At 44.1% G+C, this 27,111-nt stretch overlaps 1 protein-coding gene across 4 annotated transcripts in view; it reads left to right on the forward strand.

The window, feature by feature from the left end:
- Nucleotides 1–710: 710 nt before the first annotated feature.
- The window catches only part of Znf385b (zinc finger protein 385B), a 291,955-nt gene continuing 265,554 nt past the window's right edge, over nt 711–27,111 (forward strand). For 2 of the 4 annotated variants that reach the window (XM_051166982.1, XM_051166983.1), the window contains exons 1-2: nt 711–858; nt 1,483–1,812. In XM_051166982.1, coding sequence (XP_051022939.1) covers nt 1,485–1,812 — 328 coding nt within the window. In that variant the 5' untranslated portion in view covers nt 711–858; nt 1,483–1,484. Of the gene's footprint in view, nt 859–1,482; nt 1,813–17,639; nt 18,381–27,111 lie in introns of those variants that run through there. The other 2 variants (XM_051166986.1, XM_051166984.1) reach the window with 2 other exon arrangements.

Raw genomic sequence — 27,111 nt, forward strand, 5'->3', positions numbered from 1 at the left:
CCTTCCTTTCTGGAAATCCCAAAGCCAACTTGGATAAAATAATCACTCAAAACCAGTAAACTATTTTCATCCCCCGAGTTTATTCCATACACAAAGATCTGCCACACGTCATTATGTGCCGTGGTTGTTCTTTTATATGAATTTTTAAAAATCCTCTCCAACCTGTTCTTTATCAAGCATACCATGTTTCATTTGCTTTCTGCCCAGTTGTTTGCCCTTGTTTTTGTTTTCGTTTTGTGTTTTTTGAGATGAGTTTTGGTGTTCAGCCCATCCTGGACTTGAACTGGAATTTCTCCTTCCTTGGTCTGTTAGGTGTGGGACTGTAGTGTTTGTCTCTGTGCCTGCATGCCTGTCTTCTCAGAGTGGTTTTCTTCTCATCCAACCCAAGAAACAGAACAGTGACACAGTCACATGGATAGCATGGAAATGCCAGCAACTCTGGGATCGACTGAAATGAACGCTGTTTTAAAGTAGAACTGGACAATAAATAAATAGAAAGGCAAGGTCACTTTCCTTAACTGAGGTTCTCATGGTACTGAAAATTCCTTTTAAAATCTCTTAGGTGAGGTATTATTTTTCACAGTCCTGTTACCTAACAAATGAAAGAAACAATCAGCATTTGTAAATCAAATCGTGTCAGATTCTGTTTTACCCTTTGAACTTATACATTGATTTACTATAATCCTGGTTTTTTTTTTTATTCCAGATGCTCTGCATTTCAAGCTTATCAAAGATTAAATTGATATTTATGGGCTAACCTGGAAATTTACAAACCGTCGGTTTCACTACATTTATAAGAAAGCATGTACAGATTCCAGCCTGCTGATTTGTAAAGGAGCCTTTGGAACACAGTTCAGTGTAAGTTCTGGCCATACTGTGTTCTAATCTTTGTCAACCCTAGTTCTGGCATGTCTGGCATGTGTCTGCTTCCGTGTGTGTGTGTGTGTGTGTGTGTGTGTGTGTGTGTGTGTGTGTGTGTGCACGCTTCATGTTCTTTGCCTTCCTTTGTTGAACAGATGATCTACAGCCTACTATGTGACAGGTGCAGTCCTAGGCCTAGGACACAGCCAGAGATGAGCTGGCTGGACTCTCAGAGTTCATGCCTTAGTAGAGGAAACAGACATGAGGCACATAACTTCTTAGACAAGGACTAGGCAGCATGATAGGTCCCGTGAAGGAAGCCATGAAGGTCTGTGGGTGCACATGAGCAGGCCTGTCCTTTCTCTGGGTTCAGAATGGGTTCCCTGAAGAAGAGCACTGCTAGCTAAGATCTCATGGGTGGGCAGGAGCTAAAAGGACAGAGGGAGGGAGAGGTGATAGGAAAAGGGGTAGAGAGATCTGTAAACATCTTCAGATTCGTTGAAGATTAAATCTGCTGAAGCCAACCATTAAAAATGAATTATACCTGCATTGGAAGATAAGAGAGCACATAGAAACGTATAGGCCCTTGTGGGTTTTTTTTTTTTTTTTTTTTAATTTCAGCTATGAAGTACTCCTTAAGCCCTGACAACCACTGTGAAGATGGAATCATGAATATGGCAACCTTCCTTCGGGGCTTTGAAGAGAAGGGGTTAAGGAACGACAGGCCTGGGGACCAGCTCAGCAAAGAGAAGAAGAAGATTCTCTTCTCCTTCTGTGACGTGTGCAACATCCAGCTCAACTCCGCGGCTCAGGCCCAGGTCCACTACGACGGCAAATCTCATCGAAAGCGGGTCAAGCAGCTGAGCGATGGGCAGCCTCCACCCCCAACCCAGGGCTCAGGGCCACTGCTGGCCAGCCCTTGCCCTGGCCCTGGCCCCAACACCAACACAGGTAGGAGACAGGCCCTGTGGGACCACGATCTTTTAGGAAAAATGGTTCTGTTACAGGAAATGGAGATTTTAGAGCAAAGCATTAGTCATCTTTAAACTGCCATCGTAATGTAATGATGTAGGCTGTTTCTGTATAGGCATATGTCTGGTAACTCTCAGAGAATTTACACACACACACACACACACACACACACGTGTGCATGTGCACACATATTGGTCCACGGAGTTAACTCTTTTTCTATATTGTCTGAGCTTTTGAAATTGTATTTAAAATTGACCAGCGATAACCATTAGTTCCTCCCTCTTCAGAATTAGGCTTTCTGTACCTACTTCCTACTGGGTGATAACCGACATGGTGGCCTGTGAAAAGCCATGGCTTGATTTGTGACATCCCATGAGTCCATAAGCAAGCATTAATATAGCGCACTAGGCTTGTCTTACTCTCTGAGAGGGCTGTCAGCATGCGGTGGTGGAGCCAGCGGCTGGAACAGGCCCCATCCAAATTGTCAAGCACGCCCTGAGTTTGAGTCCCCATGCCCTCGCAGCCACTGTCATGAGCAGGCAGAAGAGAGTTCGCCTCCCTCCGGCTGCCTCACATTTAGACCGCCTTTTTAGCCCTTCACCTTGTCCTTGGACAGCCTTTCCTCCTCCAGAGCTGCTCAGTGGTGCCTTCATCTGGCAGAACTAAAGAGAACCGAGTTTCTAGAAGAGGAGTCCACTCACAGTGGGCATTCTTAGGCCAGAAAAGATCCCCCTAACCGAGGTGGAAGAGCTCTCAGGCTCATCGGCAAGTGTTCGTTCACATGGTGTGGCTTCAGCCTAAGATGAGGCAACACAGGAATGTCACCCGTTGGTGCACTGATTTTGTCTACTGTCCCCTGATCCACATTGACTACAGCTGGCAATGTGTATATGAAGTTAAAACGAAAGGCAGCCGCGTTTTTGCCTAGTAAAATAAATTTAGCTTCATTAAACTAGTTCCTCTAGTCAGAGCTTATCTCACTGTGATATATGCTCATAATAGCGAAAAGTTGCTTCCCAGTTCTCCTTTATTTATTATCATGATAATTATAGTTATTTGTGGAAGCATGTATGTGCTTGTATTTTCATGTTGAGAATATGCCAGTGCTAGGCTAAAAATTGATATATCTCAGTTAGGAAGCAAATAGGCCAAGTAATGGTTTGAGAATTACCTCTTGGTCCAAATGTCTATAGTTACCTTAGTAATTAAGATTATGTAATTTTATAGCCTGATGACGGGGAGGTTCCTGTCATAGAATGCTAGGTGGCACAGGCAAGGTTTTTACTGTTTCGAGCCTCTACCCAGTGAGGACCAAGCCTGACATAAGGCCCGTTTTCTCCCACTTCCTTCAGTTTTGACCTGTCATACTGTTGTTCTCTGCTGGGCTTCGGCTCTCCCAGCACCTTGTCTCAACCCGTAACTTCTTGCCCGCCCTTTGTTCAGAAGGCCTCTTTGATAAGGACGATCATGTTCTCTTCATAAAACACCGATCTCATTGGTCTAAGTGACGCTTTAGCTCCATGGCCACTGGAGCTTAGAGTAGAGCTGGGCACAGTCACTGTTGCTCTGCCCTGCCTCAGTCTGCCCTCAACCCTGGAGATGGGCATGTGGTGAGGATGAAGGAGGAGTGGAGATTACCCACCGTCAGCCTTAGCAGAGCGGCAGTGCTCTTCCTAGCTGGTGCCTACGAGTCACAGCTGGGTCTCCCCAAGCAGTCCCTTGGTCACCGAGTTTCCTTTGTGAGCTAGTTGTGTCTTCCAGCGTGCCCTCAGCCGGGAGCAGAATTGCACCATTCCTCAACCACGTGTGCCTCTGTCTTTCCTGACTGTTGTAGAGCTGATAAAACTGTGTCTTCCATTCTCATAAGTTCCAATTCGGGGAGCTTGAGGGCATATCCAGAGTCCATCCTAAGAATGTGGAATTGATGGGATCCAGACAGGGAGAACAGGCTGTGTGTGTGTGTGTGTGTGTGTGTGTGTAGCGGGTGTGTGTGTGTTCTGTTTCTTGTTCAGGTAGTATAGAGGAGTTTCATGGGCAAAGCATGAACTCAAGTAAGGAACAAAATGCCCATGCTCCTGTGAGTGCTCATCATTGCTTAATGTTAGAAAGTAGGATGAGGTGAGATCTGGCCCGGCAGAAGTCAGAGAACAACAAAGCAAAGCAAAACAAGCAAACAAACAGACAAACACCACCAGCAACCCCCTCAAACAACAACAACAAAACAAACCACAAACCTTGTATTTTAGAGTCATTGCTCTTAAAGTAGGAGATTATTTGGAGGTATAGCCTCCATAGAAATAGTTCAGTGAAAATGAAGCCATTAATTCCTTTGACATTTAAAATTGCTTACTACCTTAAAGAAAGAAGCCTGAATACAGGAGCACACATCCGAGGAGAAAGTAGCCAAGTGTAACTTAAGGCTGGAGCCATCCCTTCCTCAGAGCACTGAGAAGCAGCTGGCCTGCTGGCCACCTTCATTCCTGACATCTGGCCTTGACAAACGTCAAGCAGTGAATGGAGGTCATTTCAGCCTCTCAATGCAGTATACTGCCCTAGTGGCTTTAGCTGCTGATATGTTGGCAGGGTGGGGGTGGGGGTCAGGGTGGGAAATCATAATGCTGTCCTACCTGATAGCCATTTAGGAAGTGGCTTCTTCTTTTTCACGTCACTCTTAGAGTGTCGGGATTTTCAGGGTGGTGTTGGAGTCCACAGGCGATTCTACTGAGCATTTAAAGGGAAATTAACACCAGTTTTACACAGTCTCTCCCAGAAAACACAGGAGGAAGAAACAGTTCATAGCTAACTGTATATGACCAGTATCACACTGATACCAGAAGCAGACAAAAAATATCAAAAGAAACAGAGACCTATCAGATGATATCACTTATGCACCTAGAATCGAACCTTCTCAAAATAGAAACAATTTTAATTCATAAATATATAAAAATATGATCAATGAACTTTGAGGTATATAAAGAGAGCTAGCTCAATATATTCAAATTCAATCAAGATAATTCAGCATGTCAGCAAAGAAGAAAACGGTGTGATTATAGTAACTGATGCATTGCTTTTCTTGGAGATATTTGATAAATTCTAATACCCATTAAGTGAATAAAGGGCAATTGTCTAAATCTAATAAGGACAGTCTATAAATGCCTACAGCTTCATGTTAAAAGATTGAATGATTAACTTCTAGTATCTAGAACAAAATGAAGATTTCGCTTTAATGCCTGTAACTCGTCACTCGGTGCTAGGAGTCACACATAATGGGCTCTGAGATCAAACAAGAAAATAAACAGGGAGGACATAGACTAAAAGGAGGAGATAAAAAGCATCTGCCTCTCTTTGTAGATAACTTGATGACTGGTGCAAATTCCCAAAGAGTCTATAAGCAAGCTGTTTGAATTGATATATGCAAGGTTATATAAGAGTCAATTCAGAAAAATCACATAGATATATACCAAAGATAAAAGTATAGAAACCAAATTATAAAAAAAAAAAAAAAAAAAAACCCAACAGTACCATTAATGACACTACTCATAAAATGAAATACTTAGCTATATCTTTTTAAAAGCATGTGTGGACTCTGCATGCTTAGAATTATAAAATATCGAAGAAAGAACCCAAAGACATAAACAGATGGAGATACATACTATGTTCATGGATTAGAACACTCAACATATTTAAGATGTCAAGTGTCCCTAAACTGTTCTGTATGTTTATGAAATTTCCTACTAAAGTTTCACAAGTATTTTAAGTCAAATATAGACAAGAGCATTCTAAAATTCATGTGGGAAAAATATACAAATCCTAGAATAGCTAAAACAATGTTGACAAGGATAAACTGTGAAGTGTCTCTGTCCAGGATTAAGGCTGACTGACTGTTAAAGTAAGCAAGACAGTGTGATTGTAATGGATAGCCACATAGATCAATGAGAAATAATCCAGAGCCTAAAAGTAGCGCATACACATTTACTGAATCGATTTTATTCATTTAGTGGCAGGGCAGAGAGGGTTTATGCTTATGTGTGCGTGCGCACTCACGTGCAGATCAGAGGTCAGCCCTGAGTGACTTTCTCTATTGTTCCCACCTTAATAGCACGCAGGGTGGGTGGGCCAAGGTTTCTCAGTGAACCTGGGTCTTGCTGTTTCAGATAGACAAGCTAGCCAATGGGACTGTGATCTGCCCGGCTCACCCCACCCACCCCAGCACTGAGGTTACCGTACATACCACAATGCTGACTTTTAAGTAGGTAACTAGGGCCCAATCTCAGTCTTCATGTGCGTACAGCAAGCATTTACCAGTGAGCCGCCTCCACAGCTCAGCTCCTCAGTTGATAGTTGATAAATGTGGGGGCAAAAACAAAACAAAACACATTCCCGTGGAAGAAGGACTGAGTCTTGTTCGCCACCTGGTGGGATTTAGAGTTACCATGGAAGCACATGTCTGGGCAGGGCGCTGAAGGATTAGCTAGGTTAGCTTACTTGAGGTGAGAATGCCTACTGTACATGTGAGTTGGTACCAGTGCACAGGCTGGGCACAGCTGAGCACAGGCTCTCATCGCTGTATGTGCAGACAAGGGGAAAGAAAACTGCATGAATGCGCGTTACCTGAAAATAGATCATAGACCTAGCTGTAAAATGTAAAGGTAAAAAATAGGAAGCAATGAGCCTCTCTAGGACAGAGGCCAATGCTGAGTTCAGTCTTAAAACCAGGTGGATGTTTCAGAAATGGAAATTGATTAATTGGACTGAGCAAGACGTTTAAAACTTTTGCTTCGTGAAATACTATGTGAATATAATGAAAATATAAATTTGCATTTTTAAATTTTTTTATTTAATGATTTATTCAGATTACATCCCGATTATTATCCCCTCATTTGTATCTTCCTGTTCTCCTTCCCTCCCTCTTTCACCCTATTTTACTCCCCTAGACCTCTGATAGAACGGGACCTCCTCCCCCCCCCCCCCATATGATCACAGCCTATCAGATCTCATCCTGGTAGCCTGCTTCCCGTTCCTCTGAGTGCCACCAGGCCTCCCCACCGAGGGGAAGTGGTCAAATAGGGGGCACCAGAGTTCATGCCAGAGGCAGTCCCTGCTCTCCACACAACTGTGGAGAATGCGCTGTCCATGGGCTAGATGTGAACAGAGGGTCTAGGTTTACTGCATGCATTGCCCGTGGTTGGTACAGCAATTTGTGCAGGCCCGCCTGGGTCCAGATCTTCCAGCCTTGACGGTCTTCTATATGATTCGTGGGCCCTCTGGGTTTTAAAAGGCAGGAAATATTTGAAAACCACACATTTAGCAAGTGACTGCTATCTACAATATATAAAGAACACTCAAAACTCAATACTAAAGAGTCAAAGACTACAAGTGGGAAAAATATTTCACAAAAGGGAAAAAAGAAATATAACCAGCAGGTACATAAAAAGAGGTTCATCATAATTATCCACCAGGAGAAGAGGGGTGCCATCGTGAGGTTTCATTGTATTAGCTGTGAGAGTGTTTGAACAGTAGTGACAACAGCCACACGCTGGCAAAGATGCTCAGACTCCTCATACGTTTTGGAGAGTCACGCTAAGTGGTCTGTTCCAGTCATTGCAGGGTGGCTGGTGACCTTCTGACTGTCGCCTAATCTACAAAGGCCGCGACATCCTCTTTGCCCCAAGCACATGCTGCAGTGACGGCTCACGGTTCTTATCCCAGTCAAAGCAGTTGATGAGCTGAATGGGTGATTTTGTAACCTCTAACAGGAGAGCTTGCCAGAGGGCATATTTCTGGGCTCCACCTGTGAGCCACTAATTCAGTCATTCTCACCTGAAGCCAGGGATGGTGCTACCCGTGAGAGCTTCCCAGATGATGCGGAAGCTGCCGTTGTGCACCTGTGCTACCCAACCTGTCAGGGATCATCCGTGCCTAGAGCGCTGGGTTTTCATTCAGATAAGTGTGTAATAAGGCAACTAAGCTGAAGGCTGGAAGAAGCGAGGCTGATGTTAGGAGCAAGGCAGGGTCTGTGGACTGCGACCCCCCTGTAGTGTGCTTACCTCCCATTTATTGATACAGATCAGGCGGGGCACATACTGCCAAGTCTGTGCTTAGTGATCGCTGCCCAGACTGGGGTCTACCATGGAAGCTAAGCCACAGAACAGGTGTGATATACTGTGTGCAGGCTGTGTGTGTGCAGCAGGGACAGATGCAGTTGCTTAGAGCAACCCCTTCCCCTATACACACACACACACACACACACACACACACACACACACACACACACACACACACACACACAGCAGTGAGTAATGCCTCTTCCTCTGATAGCCAGATGCCCTTGTCCTTTGAGTCAGCAGCAGGACACTTGCCAACTTAGAGTGACAAATACTCATTTTATGTTTTGTTCACCCTGTGTCCTTCAGGAATGTTTGTACCTTCCGTGGAGAATCATGCTGCCTGGGGGTTTTGGTGGGAGTTGACTTCGTTCTGGGTCTTTTGATGATCTTGTTTCCTCAGAATCGGGAAAGAGTTTGCTGCTAGGACGCTGTTTCTGGTCTTGCCCTAGGCAGTGCTTGGCCACAAATAATGTTAAAAGATAAGATAGGTCAGGCCAGGAGCCTGGTTGCAGCAAGAGACCCGTAGCCAGATGGGGTCAGAGGTGTGCTGGGACAGGAGGTCATCTTGGAAAGACTGAAATAAGGACACCTGCCCTTGACTTAGAGCCTGTGAGGTGGGCGTCCACGTTTGCGCTTGCTCTGGTACATCACTGACTAAGAGCAACTGAGAGGAGGAAGTGGTCCATCTTCAAGGCCAGATGTGAAACATCAAGGCAGGAACTGATGCAGAGACCAGAGAAAACTCTGTTTGTTGGCCTGCTTCCCCTGGCTTGCTCAGCAGCTAGCCGCCTTCTTCTTCTTCTTCTTCTTCTTCTTCTTCTTCTTCTTCTTCTTCTTCTTCTTCTTCTTCTTCTTCTTCTTCTTCATTTTCTTTCTTTCTTTCTTTCTTTTTTGTTTGTTTTTGTTTTTCGAGATAGGGTTTCTCTGTGTATCCCTGGCTGTCCTGGACTCTCTCTGTAGACCAGGCTAGCCTCGAACTCACAGCGATCCGCCTGACTCCGCCTCCCGAGTGCTGGGATTAAAGGCATGCGCCACCACGCCCAGCAGCAGCTAGCCTTCTTACACAGCCCAGGCAGATGTGCCTAGGGATGGCACCCACCACCGTGAGCTGGACTGTCCTATTGCAAAAATACCTCATAGGCATGGCGATTGGCCAGTCTGATCTGAGCAGTTCCTCAATTGGTGGAACTCTCTCCCTAGGTGACCCTACCTTTGTGTCAAGTTGACAGCTGAAATCCATTCTCACAGCGAGTGCAGTGCTGCTAGCATTGTATTTGAGGAAAGTAAGAGTTGAGGAGAGCAGGCCCTTTTTCTGTGACATCACAGACTCAAAGTCTGAAGTCTTCCCTCCAGCCCCGTTACCATTAATCTCTCAGTGCTTATGCAGCAAATTAGACACAGAGTAAAGAGTGGAAAGAATTCAGGGACCTCCTCAGCTAACGTTTGGCTTTTCCTGTTGCTTACTGACTCAAAGGTTAATTTGTCCTTCTCATCTGCAATGAATTTGAAAGGAATTTCCAACTCTCCTGTAAGGTGGACATGTTAAGGCTAAATAAAAGTAAGTTTGTCATGCAAGGGCAGTGGGCCAGGGGGAGCTAAGGCAATGTTGAGGGTCTCAAGTTGAGAACAAGGTTGGCATATCCAAAAGATGGAGGTGGGCCTGGAATGGAGAGTTAGAAAGAAAGACAAGTTAGGAAGTTTGGGAAGATAGCCAGAGGGCTTTAAAATGGTTAGTTTGTTTGGTTTTTGGTTTTTCCAAAATATGATTTTCAGATGATCCTTATTGTCAGAAATGTGTGCTAGCCTCAGGCAGGTTGTTCGTGCAGACTCTGCATCTTCAGAAGTGGGTGGCCACTAATGGTGTCACTTGTATGTCTGTCTGGGCAGTTGGTGCCGTCAGTAGCCATGCTCATTTGGGGAGGTTAAGCCTGGCTTCTATAGACAGCATTGACAAAGGAGCATCATGAGTGACGAGAGCAGAAGTGAGGCTGCTGTGACCCTGTGGGTCAGAGTTGGTCAGTCACAGGGTATCTCAAGGTCAAGATGGGAAACGACCCTGCCTGCATTCTACAAGAGGCCCATTTCACTTGTCTTTCAGGAGTGTGTGCATGCATGTGTGTGCTCATCCACTGAAACCGCAGCTCGCTATATGGGCTGGTAAGGAAGCTCCAGAGGTCCTCCTATTTGGGCTTCAGCAATGCTAGGATTACAGGAGCATGCCCTTTTAGATGGTCAGACTAGCTCTTTACACTGCATTAGACTGAGCCATCTCCTAGGCCCACCTCTGGAATTTTAAATTGAGCTTGAGTTTAGACGCAGGCAGGCTATTGGGTGTCAGGATAAGATAAGAATGCTAGAGGCCGTCCCTGCTTCCCACACTGTGAAAAGTGAGCTGTCCATCGACTATATCTGAACAGAGGGTCTAGTTTCTCTGCATGCGTTGTCCTTGGCTGGTGCTTCAGTTTGTGTAGGCCCCCTAGGGTCCAGATCTGCTAGCCTTGATGGTCTCCCTGAGGGGCTCCTGACTCCTCTGGGTCCTTCCATCCCCTCCACTCCTCCATACAACTCTCATTGCTCTGCCCTGCGTCTAGTTGCTAGTCCTATGGACTGCCCCATCCTCTGCTGGGTGGAGTCTCTCAGAGGACATCTATGTTGGGCTAATATCCACTTATAAGTGAGTATATTCCATGCATGTTTTTCTGTGTCTGGGTTACCTCACTCAAGATGATCATTTCTAGTTCCATCCATTTGCCTGCAAATTTGAAGATTTCCTTATTTTTAATAGCTGAGTAGTATTCCAGTGTGTAAATGTACCACAGTTTCGTTATCCATTCTTCAGTTGAAGGGCATCTAGGTTGTTTCCAGATTCTGGCTACTATGAATAGAGCTGCTTTGGACATAGTTGAGCAAACGTCCTTGTTGTGTAGTGGAGCATCTTTTGGGTATTTGCCCTAGAGTGGTATTGCTGGGTCTTGAGGTAGCGCTATTCCCAATTTTCTGAGAAAAGGCAGACTGCTTTTTAAAGTGGTTGTAATAGTTTGCACTCCCACGAGTAGTGGAGGAGTGTTCCCTTTTTTCACAACTTTGCCAGAGGTCTAGGGAGGAAAATAGGGAGAGGGAGGGAGGGTGGGAACAGGAAGATACAAGAGAGGGGGCAATAATCAGGATTAATGTGAATTAATTATGATAAATAAAATGAGAGAGAGAAAGAGAGAGAGAGAGAGAGAGAGAGAGAGAGAGAGAGAGAGAGAGAGAGAGAGAGATTAGAATGCTAAAACCCTGGGAGTACTGTGCAGCAGGGATTTAAGGTAATAGAGTGAGGACCAAGAACAAGATGAGAAGATGGTTTGCTAGGTGAAACATTGTGAAAGTCTGTGTCTGTGCATTTCTTGGTATCTCGAGGATTCTTGAGTGGCTTTTCCTTTCAAACTGTTCCCTTATTTTGTTCCTATTCTATGTCTTAAAAGGTGCTATTAAGCATCTTGTGGGACGAGATGCTGTACTGGGTACCAGTAAAACATGTGTGGAGGCTAGAATACAGAGATCGCTCTTTCTTTCTCCCATCTTGCATCTCGTGAATACTCAAGATGCTAAATTTATCCTCAAGCGCATTTCTTCTGGACATTAAAGAAAAGCCTTTAAGCTTGAAGTTGCAGTGACACAAAACTACCACATGATGGTGCCAAAAGCCTGCAGAAAGTGAGGGAGTTGCCTTATTCCCTCAAGTGGGTGGAACTTACAGTAATGAGTATGGAAAACAAAGAACCACGCAAAATGATGGGCTGTGTGTGGATATGCACGTAGAGGCAGGAACATGTTCACAGACTTTGTAACCATTTTTAATGCGTTAGCAAATCTATAGGGGAATCAGTTGTTTGTTGTTGGGGGAGAAGGAGAGCTTATTCTCCAGTTTTCAGGAATAAAAATGGGTATTTAAATCACCTCCCTCCCTGATGGAGAAATATTACAGGGATATTGAAAATTTCTAGATATAAAGATAAGAGTTAAGAAAAAAGGCCAACACAGTTTGTGTGCTTGTTGCAGACCAAACAAGGAGAATCCTCTCATGTGGGACTGCAGTAGGTTTGTTTTTGTTTGTTGTCTTGTTTTTTTTGTTTTGTTTTGTTTTGTTTTTAACCTTCTCTCCCTCCCACTTCCTTTCATTTTTAAAGTATTTTTACAAGAGTCTCATTATATATCCTAGGAAAGCTTCTAACTTTCAATCCTCTGCTTCCAGCTCCTTAGTGTGTCTTTGCAGGTATGTGCTATACCATGTATTGTTTTTCTTTTTTTCATTTCACTTATTATTATTTTATTACGTGTGCATGAGTGTTTTGTCTGCATGCATGACTTTGCACGCCACCTGTGCCTGGTGCCCAGGGAAGCCAGAAGAGGGTGTCAGATCGCCTGGAAGTGGAGTTACAGACAGTTGTGAGCCGCCATGTGGGTGCTTGGAATGGAACCTGGGTCTTCTGGAAGATCAGCCAGTATTCTTAGCCACTCAGTCATCTCTCTGGCCCTGTTTTGATTTTTGATTCAAATAAGTGAAGACCATTTTAGTGTGGGGCAAGTGACTAAATTAGTTACAATGTGCTTATCCCCAGTCCCCTTCAAGACGTTTTTCTTATAATAATGATTGCACAGTCTTTTTATTGGGCAGAATCTATGAGTATTCATGGAGTATTGGGCTTTAGAGGAAAAGGGCCTGCCCTAAATATACACACTTGGACCCCTGAGGATAGACATGAGCTCCTAATGAGAGAACTCCGGAACTGTCTCTTCCTGATGTGGACTTAGAGGCTGATCACACACCACAGGGAATGTTGTGTTCTTTCCTGAGTCGAGCCTTTGTCTCACCTGTACTGGTGACTGTTTCATTTTGAAGTATATTACAGAATGCTGACTGTTCTCAGGCAAGGATGCTATTGGTGGCTCACACCTGTTTTCCCAGCGATATTTAATTGAGAATCTTATTGTTAAGTTATTTTTATAAAACTGTGTTTGTGTCTGTTTCTCTCTTAACCTGGCTACCACACAAATGATTGAGGTTCTATTTAATTAAATAAAAATTAAATAAACAAGCTTCACAGCACAAAAACCGAGCAGTTATTACCCTTTTTTTGTCCCTCTAAGCTAATTTGGCTTCCTCTCAGTTTACATTCCAGAGATACTTGCACTTTGTAGCTTTTCCTGTTTCTGCTCTCTCTCTCCTGGTCTCTCCTGGACCTCTCCCATGGCTGAATCCCCTACTTCCTCCTCTACCTTCTCCTCCCCTGGCAAGAAGTCCAGCCCTATTCTCTACCCTGCTCAGTGGTTGGCAGTAAGTTGCTTTATTGGCCTATCAGGGGATATTTGGGGAGCAGTGTTTACACAACATTGAAACAGAAAATTCTCAGAACACGGGTTGCAAACAGATATGGGCCATGGGGCACAGCATTTGAAATTGCTGAGATCGAGGCCCTTATTAATGAGAGTAATTTGGAAACAGGATGCAGGCTGAAGTTGTCACTCTAATTCCCCCCTAAATGCTTCAAGATTTTAAACTACAAGGAGGTAGATTTGAAATCATCATCATAAAAGAACTCCAAATTCTGTACCAGTGGTTAAAATGGTAAGCAAAGGTGCTGATTATGTAAGTACAGGAGTCTAAAGAATGAATGCACATATGTCCTTAAACAAAAGAAATGTACAAGAATTAAAAAGGAGTGGTTAGCATTTTGTTTTTTCAGTTAAGGACTTGTGTTTGAAGAGTGCTTTGGGCTGCGAACTTTCATGTATATTTTATTTTCCAAAAGATAAGGGCTGTCTGGCACCAAGTATTAGTTTTTAGAGTTTGAAAAGTAAATAGCAACACTTTTCAGTGTGAACCTCAAGTCTTAGGCCATTAGGGCAAGCATTTGGTAGCAAGTGTTTTGAATCATCAAAGGTATTTTTAAAACACTGATGCCTTCTTGGAAAAGAAATGTTATCACTTTTAAAGTGGTCTAGGAAGAAAGGCTTTGGGTACCAGCTCAATGGTGATGTAAAATTAATGACTTCACTCTCTGCCATGGGACAAGTGTATTGTCAGCCTGACTGACTTGACTCTTTTCACAGCGATGTTGTAATAGCATCACAGGAAGGAGGCTGCCTCAGTTAGAGATCCTGTGGTAATGTTGCACCTGGCTGTGGTGTTGCTTTTTGGCCTTGGTTTTTCTGTGTTGACCCACTTTATTTCCAGAGGTTGCATACTTAGGAGCATTGTAAGTCCAAAAACTGTTGGCCTATAGGTGTCTGAAGTTCACCTATTCCTGTATAAGCATGCTTTGGAGGTATATGTCAGGAGATTATGGCCTTTAGGTAAGGGTATTATGATTGTATTCTGTAAGTGTTCCCCATCATCCAGGAAAGCCAGCTACTTTTACAAGTTAAAATAACTCTCAAACCATCAATAGGTCACTCTGGTAGCTAAAGAGACAATTGGACTTATGTAAAACAAAACAAAAACAAAAGACCCACAAACCACCAGAAACATGCAGTTTTCTTCTTTCCTTATAAAAATGACTCCTGCACTCATGTTCCAGGGCCGCACACTCTGAAGATGTCTATTCATACCCCCACCCTCTGTGACCCTCCCCAGAGCAAGCCTACTTCCCAAAGTGAACAGAACATGCTCCAAGAGTGTGGCTGGTATTATGCAGGATCAAAGCCTTAAACAAAGTTCAAGTTAAGGTCTGAACAAGACTTACTTTTGAAAGTACAGTATTTGGGACACTGGAGAGATGGCTTATGGTAAGAACATTGGCCGCTCTTCCAGAAGACCCAGTTTCAATTTCTAGTATCCACATAGCGACTCTCAGCCATCTGTAACTCCAGTTCCAGTAGATCCAACAGCCTCTTGCGGTTTCCACGGTCACATGCACATGGTATATAGATACACATGCATGCAAAGAATCCATACATGTAAAAAAAAATCATTTTTAAAGTACAGCATTTGGGAGGTCTACTCAGAAGAAGAACTCCAAATAAATGCATAATCATGGTTGTATTTATTGTAAAGATTTATGGTGATGAATTTGTCTTTGCAAGTGATTTTGAAGAACTCCACAGTTAATACTGTGCAGTAGCACACACAAATAAAAAAGAAACTTTAACAGAGTCCCCACGTGACGTTAGTATTCTGGATATTTTGTGTATGGGTACAATGAGAATAGAGTAAGAAAAGCATAAATCCCAATCTTTCATGCTCATTCGGAAAACATTTGGCAAGTACCTTCCTTCTACCATTTCTTCTTGACTTTAATGTAGCGGCTTCAGGGTACTTGGGGCTAAAGAGATGGTGTGAGCAGGTTTGAATGTTCCTGTCTTCGAACAGAATGATCTAATTCCAAATCCTTAGCAACCAGGTAAAAAGCTGGACAGGGCTACACTTGCCTGTGACCCCAGCACTGGTCAGGGACAGACAAATCCTGAAGGTTTGCTGGCCAGCCAGCCTGGCTTAGAGCATGCATTTCCACCTCAGTGAGAGACCCTGCCTCGAGTCAACAAGGAGGACCATGATAGAGAACACTCAAGTGTCCTGCTTTGACCTTCCCATGTCCTGCACACTCACATGTATGCAACACACACACAGACACACACACACACACAGACACACACCCCTCTGCCTTATACCAATAACCAGTGGATTGTTGATATTATTATGTGGGGGCATTAGTCGCTGTGCAGTGATCCTGGATGGCTTCTTCTTGTCTTAGGTTCCCATGTCCTAGTTTTGTCATCCTGTATTATTGCCACTTTTCTGCTCTGCTTTGTACCTCAGACCTCCCAGTACCTTCCCTTTTGTGCCTATCCTGCTGAAGGACCGTTGCCCTCCAAGTCTGCTGCTTATGCAAGAGAAGCCCCGCCCAGGCACCACTTTCCAAGCCAGGGCTTTTAAGCAGAAACCCTTCATCAGGTCTGCAGTCTTCGCTGTGCAAGTCTTCCAACCTAAGAAGTTTCAAAGCCCAGGGAGTTTCATAATTCAGACTGATGGGAAAATTGGCCTGAACTGATCTGAGGTTAATTGTAATGCTTACTTATTCTGCCTTATATGAATATGCATATTTCGCTACAGAAATGTTAGTGTGTCTGATTAGAGTTATCTCCCCAGATCTTGTAGGATATGTCGTGATGGTCGCTTGTGGTATAAGTAGAGGGTCACCTTCCAAAGAGACAAAAATATCGGTATCTGGGGTGCACCACAAACTACATGTTTTATGAAAAGGAACTGCATACATATCAGAGTTTTTGATTCGTTTACTTTTATCTTACATGTATGTGTGAATAGCTTCATGTACGTATGTAAACCATGTGTGTCTGGTGCCCTTGCAGTGCAGAAGAGGGCATCTTCTTGGAACTGGAACCCTAGGAGGTTGTGAGCCACCGCGTGGGTGCTGGGAACGGAAGCCGGGTGTTCTGCAAGAGCAGCTCATGCTGCTAACTGCTGAGCCGTCTCTCCTGCTCCATCGTTTTACACTATTATCTTACTGCTAAGGCTCTTTGGTAGCAATAATAATGGAAGGACCTTCCGTGTACTATTCTATAAGATGAGACTTGTGTCTGTGTCTAGAGGAGGAAGGGGTGGGGAAGAATGGGGGGGGGGGAACAAAGAAATAATACAAGCGCATTGAGCAGTTGGGAGTTCTGAGATGTTCAGTGTCATGGTCTCATGATACATTCAACTGCTGCCTTAGGGTCTTCACAAAATAAGTGGCATTTAAGAGGAAGAAATAATTGCGAAAGGTGACAGTGCCTGAACATGTGCATTCATACGATGCTATGCATATGTCTATGTCTATGTATATGCTTGTATTCTGTCTCCAAGAAAAGTGTCTAACTAGCGGAGTGCAAGGAGTCTACCCTGCGTCTAGAAGCAGGGGGAGGAACCCCAGTGGGCGTGCCTTGTTTGATGTTGCTCCAAAATGCTGGCATGTAAATGAATGGTACATCTACTGCTCAGTTTTACACAGGTGTTTTAGTGGCACACACTGTTGAAAGCATCACATGAGGCAGTCACAGTACTAGCGCTGATCCAGTCAGCCACAGACTCTCAAGTTAAATATGGCCTCACTGCACACGTCCTGATTCGCTCCGCCCTCACAGACTCAGTGAGAACCTAAAACCTGGTTTAAAAACTGGAACAGAACCTCAAGAGTGTTCTCTGTGAGTGCAGCCCTGTTAGGAAGACTGTTCTCTGTGAGTGCAGCCTGTTCGAAATTGCATCGAGTTATCTGGGTGATCTATGGCAAATGGGTCGTGTCTTCTTTTGCTCGCCACCTTGCATGCACACATCAAAGCCATCTATTCTGCACTCGAATCATGGCTCCTTTCTGGGTTACCTTTTAAAGACCCCATCAGCTGGCGCTTGCATCTTATTTGTTAGTAACAAAAGAGGAAGAATAATAATGTGAGAAGGTAAATATCTAAATTTGGGGTTGGCCAGAAGTGAAATTTATGAGTTTAATGAACCTATATGCTTTCTTAAAAAAAAAAAAAATAGAAGTGAAGTTATGGCATTGAAAATATGCCCTCTCTTACATGGTTTTTCTTTTTGTCACACAGAATAAATTTACACTTTTGCTGTTTAAGAACTTATCTTAGAGTAAAACTGATAGCATCTTGTCCTAGTGCTAGCACTGCACAGTTTCCCTGTCATCTGAATTCACTGATGACATCTAAGAGTTAAAGGGTATTTAGCTTGCTTCTTAATAGACATTGTAAAATATATGGAAATTTTCATCATAATTGTCATAGACTCTAGTGACTTCGTTTATGAATGAAGAAGTCCTAGGAACTGTGTAGCTATTTTGGTTTTTGCAGCCTTAATGCTTAGTCCTTACACTATAGACTACTGATTTCCTCTCTGTACCATGCTTATTGCTGAAAAGCAAAAGCTATTTTTAACATTCACACAATTTTGAAAGATGATTCTTCATTCCACAAGGTTTGTTGCTAAATCTGAGGAGCCCTTTCATAATTGCATCCTTTTTGTGGTTTGCTTGAATTTGATCACAGTGGCTGATTTCATGCATTGATAATGAAGGCTTAGGTTGCCTGTTTCTCGGCACAAATCCACCTCCGACGCGTACGTTGACAGTGCTGCTTGGTTTCAGCACGCGTAGAGATCCAGATTGAAACTGCTCTGCTTTCTTAACAAATGACTCAGAGCGTGCCCGTCCTTCCCTAAAATGCTGCCAGCGTGTGAAGGATTTTCAGTGAGAGTGCAATAAGCCAGCAACGGGAAGGTTCTGAGCAGCACTGATGTAGCGTGCGGCTGTCACGGATAATCGGGCTGGAGCCAAGTCCCGGGAGCACTGTACATCACACTGGCCACATCCTGGAAGTTTTGTTTATCCAACTTGGTTGCTTGCAAAGCAGCTGAAATCCCTGCCAGGATGTGGAGTGGACTTCCTAGCAGAGGTGAGCATCTTTATTCTCAGACTTGGATGCTGGGGTCTGGGGTGCCAGTGGCAGATTCTTTCAGCTGTTGTTTTGAATCCTGTGGAGTCATCAGCGGTGATTGTTGTATTGGGCCGGCACTTCTGAAGGGGAAAATTGAAGGGCAAATAGAACAGCCTTTAATTTTATTGGGAAGTAACTCTCTAAATGGGTGTGATAAGCATTCTTTTTTTTTTTTTTTTTTTTTTTTTTGCCCCCTGTACTAGCTGTGTGCCGAGGACATCTTACCAGCAGGTGACTTCCTCTGCATTTTAAACATTCAGAACAAGTCAGTGATATGCGATTTGCTATCATTACTGGAAGTAGGCAATTAGCAGTGTTATTATGTGTTTCAGGTATATTAAAAAAGGCTATAAGCCAAATATGTTCTGCAGAATCTTTGACATGAAAAATATGTAGGAGAAACAAATCATGTTTACAGGGTAGCTGAGAAAGTGAGAGCAGTGGCTTGCATACTGGAGATGACACCTTGTTAAGCTTGACATTATTAATAATTAAAAGTTATGACCTGTCGGGCAGTGGACAGTCTGCAGTAATTGGTTTCTGGTGACGGTGTGCTGACCAAGAGGGGGAAAATGAACAGCATTTCTTTATGGAGCATGCACGGACTGGATGTGCTATTTTAAATGTAGCATATTTTATCATTGAAATGTAACTTTCCCTGAGGAAGGCTCACCTGGGGGAGCTAAATGACCAGATGACTGTGCCCCGAAAGGGCTGATGTAGCATTTAAAGTATGGGCTACTGGAAAACCAACAAGATAGGGCAGGGTCAAAGTCAGTCTCCTAGGAGATAGGTCCTGTTGCTTGGGTTCTGCTGCACTCTTAATTTTATGTGACCAGAAACTGTTTCTAAACAAGAACGGGATGTGAATGTTGTGTCCTATTGAGATAGCATTGTGCTTATTATGCATTGGGTATGGTAGGGGCACAGAGAAATGTGGTCCTATTGATTGGAAGCAAACATGGCACATGGGATTTGAGCGCATATGTGAATGTTTCTCTTGCTAAATGCACTTGAGGTTGCTGTTTATAGTCTCCAGCTTTAATGTTATAGATGAGTCTGTGCTTTTTAGAAGGCCCTGGAACCCTGTTCGCTGCCAGCATATGTAAAGCATGGCTAAGCAGTCACATCGGGAGCAAACCATTTGTGTTCACCAATCTGTCTCAGCAAGTCCCAGGGCCACTATCTCGCTAGAAGCCACTGTGTGCTTTTGAAAGCATGAAATGAGTTTTATCCCAAGCACACGGTTTCTCATTTAGCAGCTCTTTTTATGGTAATGGTCAATTGATGGTCCACCACCCGGATTTTGGTGTTCTGCCAAAGCTGACTACATGTGCTAATGTGTCTGTAAATTAAAAAAAAAAAAGAAAAAGAAAAGAAAAGAAAAGAAAAGAAAAGAAAAAGGGAAAGAAGGGGGAAAAAGAGGTGGGAGGAGCCCATGAGGCCCTCAAGAGGAAAAGCTTACCTTCACTTTGGAGTCACTGTCATTTCTCCAGACTTCTTTATGCTGTTTGTCCGGGACCCACAGATCTGAAATTGTGGACATGGTCCAGCGTGGACCTTCTCTGGGAAGAGGCATCAAGATAGCTATGTTTTGCTTACAGTCCAGTTGTATTTGTCCCTCTCTTTGCAATGTGTATGTTGGAACTGCACTACCAGGCCTGACGGTGTTGTGTTGTGCATTCACCACGGCGCTTTCCTGCTTCTCTGCTAATGCACGCTTAAGCCGTGGTACAAGGCAGCAGAAAGCATTTGCACATTTCAAATTTTATGTAGACAGCCAATACTTGGTTGTTTGTGTATATGCGCAGAGCAGGGGGAGTTCAGGCATCAAGCTGAAGCTGTCTGAAGAGACATTAAGAATTTTGGAAAATAGCTTCTGTCATGAAATGACCTCGTCTTGAAATTTTAAAAACAATTTCTGTTGGATTTCATGGAGTGTTAGCAGATGAAATATGCTTTTAAATGGGCCATCCCTAGGTTTTTCTTTCTATCAGAAAGTAACACTTGTTGAAAGTTTTTGAAAGCAGAGATAATGAAAATTAACAAGATAGTAAAGGGAATAATATGTCCTTGTTACTGTTCTTAGTAATAACAACAATGATTTCTTAGAGTTCTTGTTCTGTGAATGGCGTAACGGGCATATAGGCGGACAGGGATGTACATACTAAAATGTCCATAATTTGTTTTTGGTTTTTTTTCCCTATCTCTCGTGTGGTATGAAAGTCCCTTTGGAACCTTTAATTTCATATTTTTTAAAATAAAAATTCTTGGATATTTGCCTAGATTAAGTGATTACACATAATTAATGATTCAAGATAAGCCATCTCTCCAGATGGCTCAGCAGTTAAGAGTATGTACTGATCTTGCAGAGTGCTTGAATTCAGTTCCCAGCACTCGTGTGACGTAGCTCACAATTGCCTGCAACACTAGCTCCTGGCAATCTGCCACATCTGCCACCTATGAGCACCTGTGCATGCAGTGTTCACACACACACATACACACACACACACATACACATACACACACACACACACACACACACACATACACGGAGGGAGGGAGGGAAGGAGGGAGGAAGAGAAAGAGAGAGAGAGAGAGGGAGAGAGAGACAGAGAGAGAGAGAGAGAGAGAGAGAGAGAGAGAAATCTAAAAAGCTATTTAAGATTTAAAAAATGTTATTCTTGAAATTCCAGGGTGTAATGCATGCCATTTTAATCAGAATAAGATATGATTTAGATAATTCATAATCTTAATCAACTTCTAAAAAAATTCTTTTTGGGAAAGTCATGTCCCCAGGCGTCTTCACATTGTATGGCGGACTTTGTTTTAGAAGTATCTCGTGTGTATCATTCCAAAGCCCAAGAAACAAATTATGTCCATGGGTTGAGAACTAGAATATTGTAAGGTCCTGACATATTCTCATGAAATGCTAGACGGTGTTCTGCGTCTATTCAATGAAAGCCTCTAGAGAAGCTTTGGTTTGTCCGGATTGTCTGTGTCTGGGACAGTGGAGTTGGTCATTTTACACACAGTGGAGTTGGTCATTTTACACACAGTGGAGAGCAGCCACCCAGGGGAAGCAGGGGCTGACTGCTCACAATTGCCTCGATTTCGCCGCAGCTTCTCTGTATCAGGGGTAGAACGTGGGAAGTCCTGAGAACGCCATCCATAGACAGCTCCTACTTTTCCATCAGAGGTCAACAATCTGCATGTGTTCATGAGCAGATTTTTAAAAGCAATAACTTCTGTAATGTGAATTATTTCTCAGGGTGGGGGGTGCAGCGAATCTGTTTTAACCAAAAAGCATAACTGATTTGTAGGCCCTTCCCACTTCCCAATGGTCTGGATAATTATGGACTCTACAGTTTGCTTCGAGGTACCGGCCGAGGTGGGTGAGTTGAATTGAGAGCATGTCCCCGACCTCTCCGGTTCTGTCTTTTCATTGACTTCTTTTCCTCACTTACCACAAATAAACTAGGAAGACCCGGTTTTACAATTGCTACATTTAGCAAGTAAAAACACACAGGACTTCTAGTTAAACTTGAAATTCTAGCTAAAAACGGTAATAATTTTAACTATCATTGCGTATGTGCGTCATTTGGGTCACGGGTATTCTGAAATTGACCTTTGCTTGGCTGACCCCAAGTTTGGCCAGGTGTCCTGTGTGAGCAGAGCCTCGCTGCCTGCTTTCCCAATGGGGGCCGTCTTTAGGTGACAGCCTATGCCGTTGGTCCACACAAAAGCCAGCACGGAGGGAGGCTTCCTGTTCCTGCAAGAGCAATCCATTTCTGCTGTTGGGTTTTTATGCCTAAACACGCCTGCTGTTCAGTTGCCATTTGAGAAACTTAAAAACGGGTAAAAATAGTACCGTAGAATGGAAATAATGAGTATGTGAAAGCTTCCTATAATTACTAAAATAAATCAATAACAGCCGAACAATAAATAATAGCTGCCAGCGACATTTCAAATAAATGAGGATTATACAATTAGCTTCCAATTGTTATCCCTTGTCAGTTAGAACACTTTCAGGATTTCATCAGATTTGAAATATTTATAAATTAGTTTTCCTTGCTTGTACTTAGTATGCTTAATGGAAGTTTCCTCCCATGGCACCCTGTGCTCTACCACTCTGTGTAGCCTTTACTTAAATGTTCTCTTTATTCCTAACCTTGGGACTCACTGTTTTCCTGCACCATGGCTTTCTTACAAAGGCCAGGAGAAGCACCCTGTGATGGCAAAATGTTGTGGCAGGTTAACACTGGCTTATCGCAATAACTTTATAACATATTAGTATGTAATTGTACATATGCTCATCTGCTGACCAACCTCCCATCCCCCACTCCCTGAGCTCTCCCGATTTTCCCCTGACATATGAAGAGCATTGTGTCCTGGCTGGGGCATGAAGGGCCGTGTTTGCAGACCCCTCCTCTGCTCACCGCCTTCTGCCTCACCTTCCTGCTCTCCTCTGACTTCCTCACACCCCCGTGCTTTGTAAATAGGCATACATGCCCATTAACAAACAACTCAATTTAATTCCCAAAGTCAGAAAAAAAAAAATAAGTGGTGTGAACTCGTACACTGCAAATAGTTTTGTTTTGCTTGCCAGGATACCTTATAATCAATTAGTGATTTAGAGAGAGAAGATAGGTAGGGCGTTTCCTTTAACCCTTCTGTTCCTGATTAATAGATGATCTCGGTGTTCTGCAACAGTCATGTGATACCTGCAAACCAGGAAGCCCATTTCTTGTTTATTGTAAGTGCATTTGACCTGGCTTTTGAAACGGGGGTGGGAGGGTGGGGGGGTGGGGCGGCTGCGTCTATGGTGACACAGTGTTGCGAAGTCAACTGGATCTATTCTGACTTACCTACTTCCCTGTCAACCACCACCTTATTTCTCAGTAGCTTGTACAGGGAACGACACAGTTTTATTACCTTATTTATTCATGTTTCTTAAAAATATATGCTTCTTTCAATATGGGAATATTTTATTCCCAAGTATAAATTATATATAATATATATAATATGTATATTATATAAATATATTTTTGCTTCCCCCATTAACCTGTTTTTCACCCCTCCCCAATTTTCTGATCAAGAATGTTATTATATTATGCATCCTTCTTCCATCTGTTTAAAGGGAGGTTTGTGGTCTTTTCTAGTATCTAAACTATGCTATTCAGGAGCAGATCCTCTCTTGACCTTACACATTACTTCCCTCTCTAGGTTCTCTTGAGTAACCTCCAACACATTTTAGTTACAGCTGGCCACGTGGAATGTTTGTTAAAGCAAATGACCAACATGAATCCATGGCCAACTTTCAGTCACTGAACATCTTCCAGGGTTTGTTCTTTTGAAATTGGAAAGGTACTGGCGGGGTCAAGATCCTAGTGTGAAACTCCCTAAATTCCCTAAAAGATAAGTGCTATGGTTTGAATATGTTACCTAAAATTCATGTTTTGGAAATGTAACCCCTAGTGTCAATGGTGTGGGACAGTGGGGACCATGGCAGATATTAGTGTGGGACAGTGGGGACCATGGCAAGTGTTAGTGTGGGACAGTGGGGACCATGGCAGGTGTTAGTGTGGGACAGTGGGGACCATGGCAGGTGTTAGTGTGGGACAGTGGGGACCATGGCAGGTGTTAGTGTGGGACAGTGGGGACCATGGCAGGTGTTACTGTGGGACAGTGGGGACCATGGCAGGTGTTAGTGCAGGACAGTGGGGACTATGGCAGATGTTAGTGCAGGACAGTGGGGACCATGGCAGGTGTTAGTGTGGGACAGCGGGGACCATGGCAGGTGTTAGTGTGGGACAGCGGGGACCATGGCAGGTGTTTGTTAGTGTGGGACAGCGGGGACCATGGCAGGTGTTTGTTAGTGTGGGACAGTGGGGACCATGGCAGGTGTTTGTTAGTGTGGGACAGTAGGGACCACGGCAGGTGTTAGTGTGGGACAGTGGGGACCATGGCAGATGTTAGTGTGGGACAGTGGGGACCATGGCATGTGTTTGTTAGTGTGGGACAGTGGCGACCATGGCAGGTGTTAGTGTGGGACAGTGGGGACCATGGCAGATGTTAGTGTGGGACAGTGGGGACCATGGCAGGTGTTTGTTAGTGTGGGACAGTGGGGACCATGGCAGGTGTTAGTGTGGGACAGTGGGGACCATGGCAGGTGTTTGTTAGTGTGGGACAGTTGCGACCATGGCAGCTGTTTGTTAGTGTGGGACACTGGGACCATGGCAGCTGTTTAGCTCATAAGCATTCACCCTCATGAGTGGAGCAATGCCTTCATCACAAGAAGATGGGAGTGAGTCTGTCAGTCTGACCTCTTGTCTTTGCTGTGTGATGTCTTCTACAGCACAAAGGTCCTTGTCAAGTGCAGGCCTTGATCTCGGACTTCTCATTCTCTGGGACTGTACGATGTGACTCTTGGCTCTTTATAAACTACCCTGTCTTAGATATGCTGTTATATCAGCAAAATATGGACTGAGACTGTGAGATGGATATGTGTGTGTGTGTGTGTGTGTGTGTGTGTGTGTGTGTGTGTGTGTGTGTGAATAGCAGTTAAATAATAAATATGTGCCTTTTGAGGGAATACCTAAGTTGTTAGAGTTTAGCAGGCAAATGTCTTCTGACCTCCTCTAGAAAATCTATAACACCACCAGGGCATTTAGCCAACTGTCACTGTCTTTTTTGAAGAGATTTCAGATCGGTGATTGTTGTAGACCCGTGGTAAGGCTGGTACTAGAGAGGTTTTTGTTTATTTGGTTTTGTTTTCTGAGACTCTAGTGTCATTTCTTTTAGAAGAAATATCTTCTAGGAGCTTCTCCATCTTCTGGCAAGAAAACAAGCATAAACTCTCCCTTCTTTGCTGAGGGTTTTCTGGAGGGCTCTAGAAGAGGACAGACTCAGAAATGGGTGCACAGTGACTTCTCTTGCCAACATGTTTCTATGCTTTATATATTATACGGTAGATAGTATTCCATTAGACTTCTGAGCACAACTTGTGGAGTTTGTGTATTTAAGTATGCAGTAGGCCAAGTGAGATGCCATCCATGTAGGAGATTGGAGAGGCCTGTCTGTGTGGGTGTCCATGATGTGTTTCCAGAGGGCATTAACTGAGTGAGTTTGAATAGGGAAGGATCGCTCTGAACGTGGCTAGTCCTATCCCATGGGATGAGGGCACGAGAAGCAGAGAACAGAGGTGGAGAAAGCCAGCTTTGAGTCACCATTCCCATGTCTCTGCTTCCTGGCTGGCCACTAAGTGAACAGCTGGCCCCCTGACACAGATTCCCGATGTCACAAGCAACCATGTAACACTGTAAGCCCTCTGAACCCAAAAGTCAAAAGAAACGGTTCCTGCTTTGAGTTCTCTCTGTCCTGAGCCTGCCTGTCAAAGGAATGCCAAAGATTAACTGCTACACTGGGCATCTCCTGTGGCCTCCGTGGTATCATCACAAAAACAGTACAGTAACGAAGCGTACACCCCGCTCTCTTCTCTGCCGGGCAGAACGCATGAACGGTGCAGGTGACCAGGGGACGGGGGCTTCTTGTGCTTTTGTACTGACAACCAGCACAACCGACATGCACTGAGTACCTGCCACAAAGCGACTAGTAAGGGACTGCTGAAGCAAAAGCAGGTAGTGATTTACATGTGGTTAAAAGTGGTCTAGGGGTAATAGTCTGTGGTCATCCGCTCTCCAATGCAATGGTCACGTGAGCATAGTACGTTAAAAGAGTCACACTAAGCAGTCACGTATGTGGATGCACCTGTTCTCCTTCTGGATGGAGGATGGCTTTGGGAGTGTTTTCCGAGGCGCTCAGAGCCCAGCCACGTGACAGTGGAGCGTGCGTGATCATTTTACTTTGTAAAGATTCAGTCTCCTCATCTGCAGAGCAGGATAACAAAGGACTGAGCTGCACGGTGGAGGTAACGATCAAGTGAGGATGGCAAACTGAGGGAGGATAGGGAGTACAGTGTGATCAGAAGATAACCACCTAAGGGCCGTGGAGATGTGGAGTGATGCCTATCACGCCTTGCCGCGCAGTAAGTGCTCGGTAAATGCCACTTACTGTTATTTGCAAATTAATCTTTCTTGCCTTATTGCTATCTTTCAGTAAGATTAACGTCGCAAGATAAAGCTAAAAGTGGCTAGTGTTGGTGGGAGGATGTGGAATTGAGGCCCAGCGGCAGCAGGGTATGAAGCACTGGGTAGCGGAGGCCTCACACAGTGTCAGCATCCACGGAGAGGAGTTTCCCGGTGAGGCGCTGGGAAATGTGCCACATTAAGTTCTTCCCTCATTCCCAGCTGCTATTCCATGTGACTCCTGCCATGATCCCGAGAGTAGAGAAAGTAGAACTTGCTCTCTACACTGATGATAAATTAGCATAATAAGAACAGCAGTGATGACAGTGCATATCTGGACACATGACAGCATCGTCGCCACGCACTGTTATCAGCTTCCATGTATCATACCAGCCTCTCATGCCGCGCCTGGGTGCAGCTCGCCCACCTACATAGGAAACAGTAGATGCCATAATCAACACAGTAGTTTGAACTCAGAAGGGAATATGGCCAGTGAGCTCCCCTTATTGCGCAGAAAAGCTGTGAAGCCTTTGCAGCTGGGAGGAAGGCTAGGGCGATGGTCTGAGGCTGAAGGAGCAGGCTTGCCAGTCCGTGGTGTGAAC

This window comes from Acomys russatus, chromosome 24 (assembly GCF_903995435.1).
Source record: "Acomys russatus chromosome 24, mAcoRus1.1, whole genome shotgun sequence".
Classification (NCBI taxonomy): Eukaryota; Metazoa; Chordata; class Mammalia; order Rodentia; family Muridae; genus Acomys; species Acomys russatus.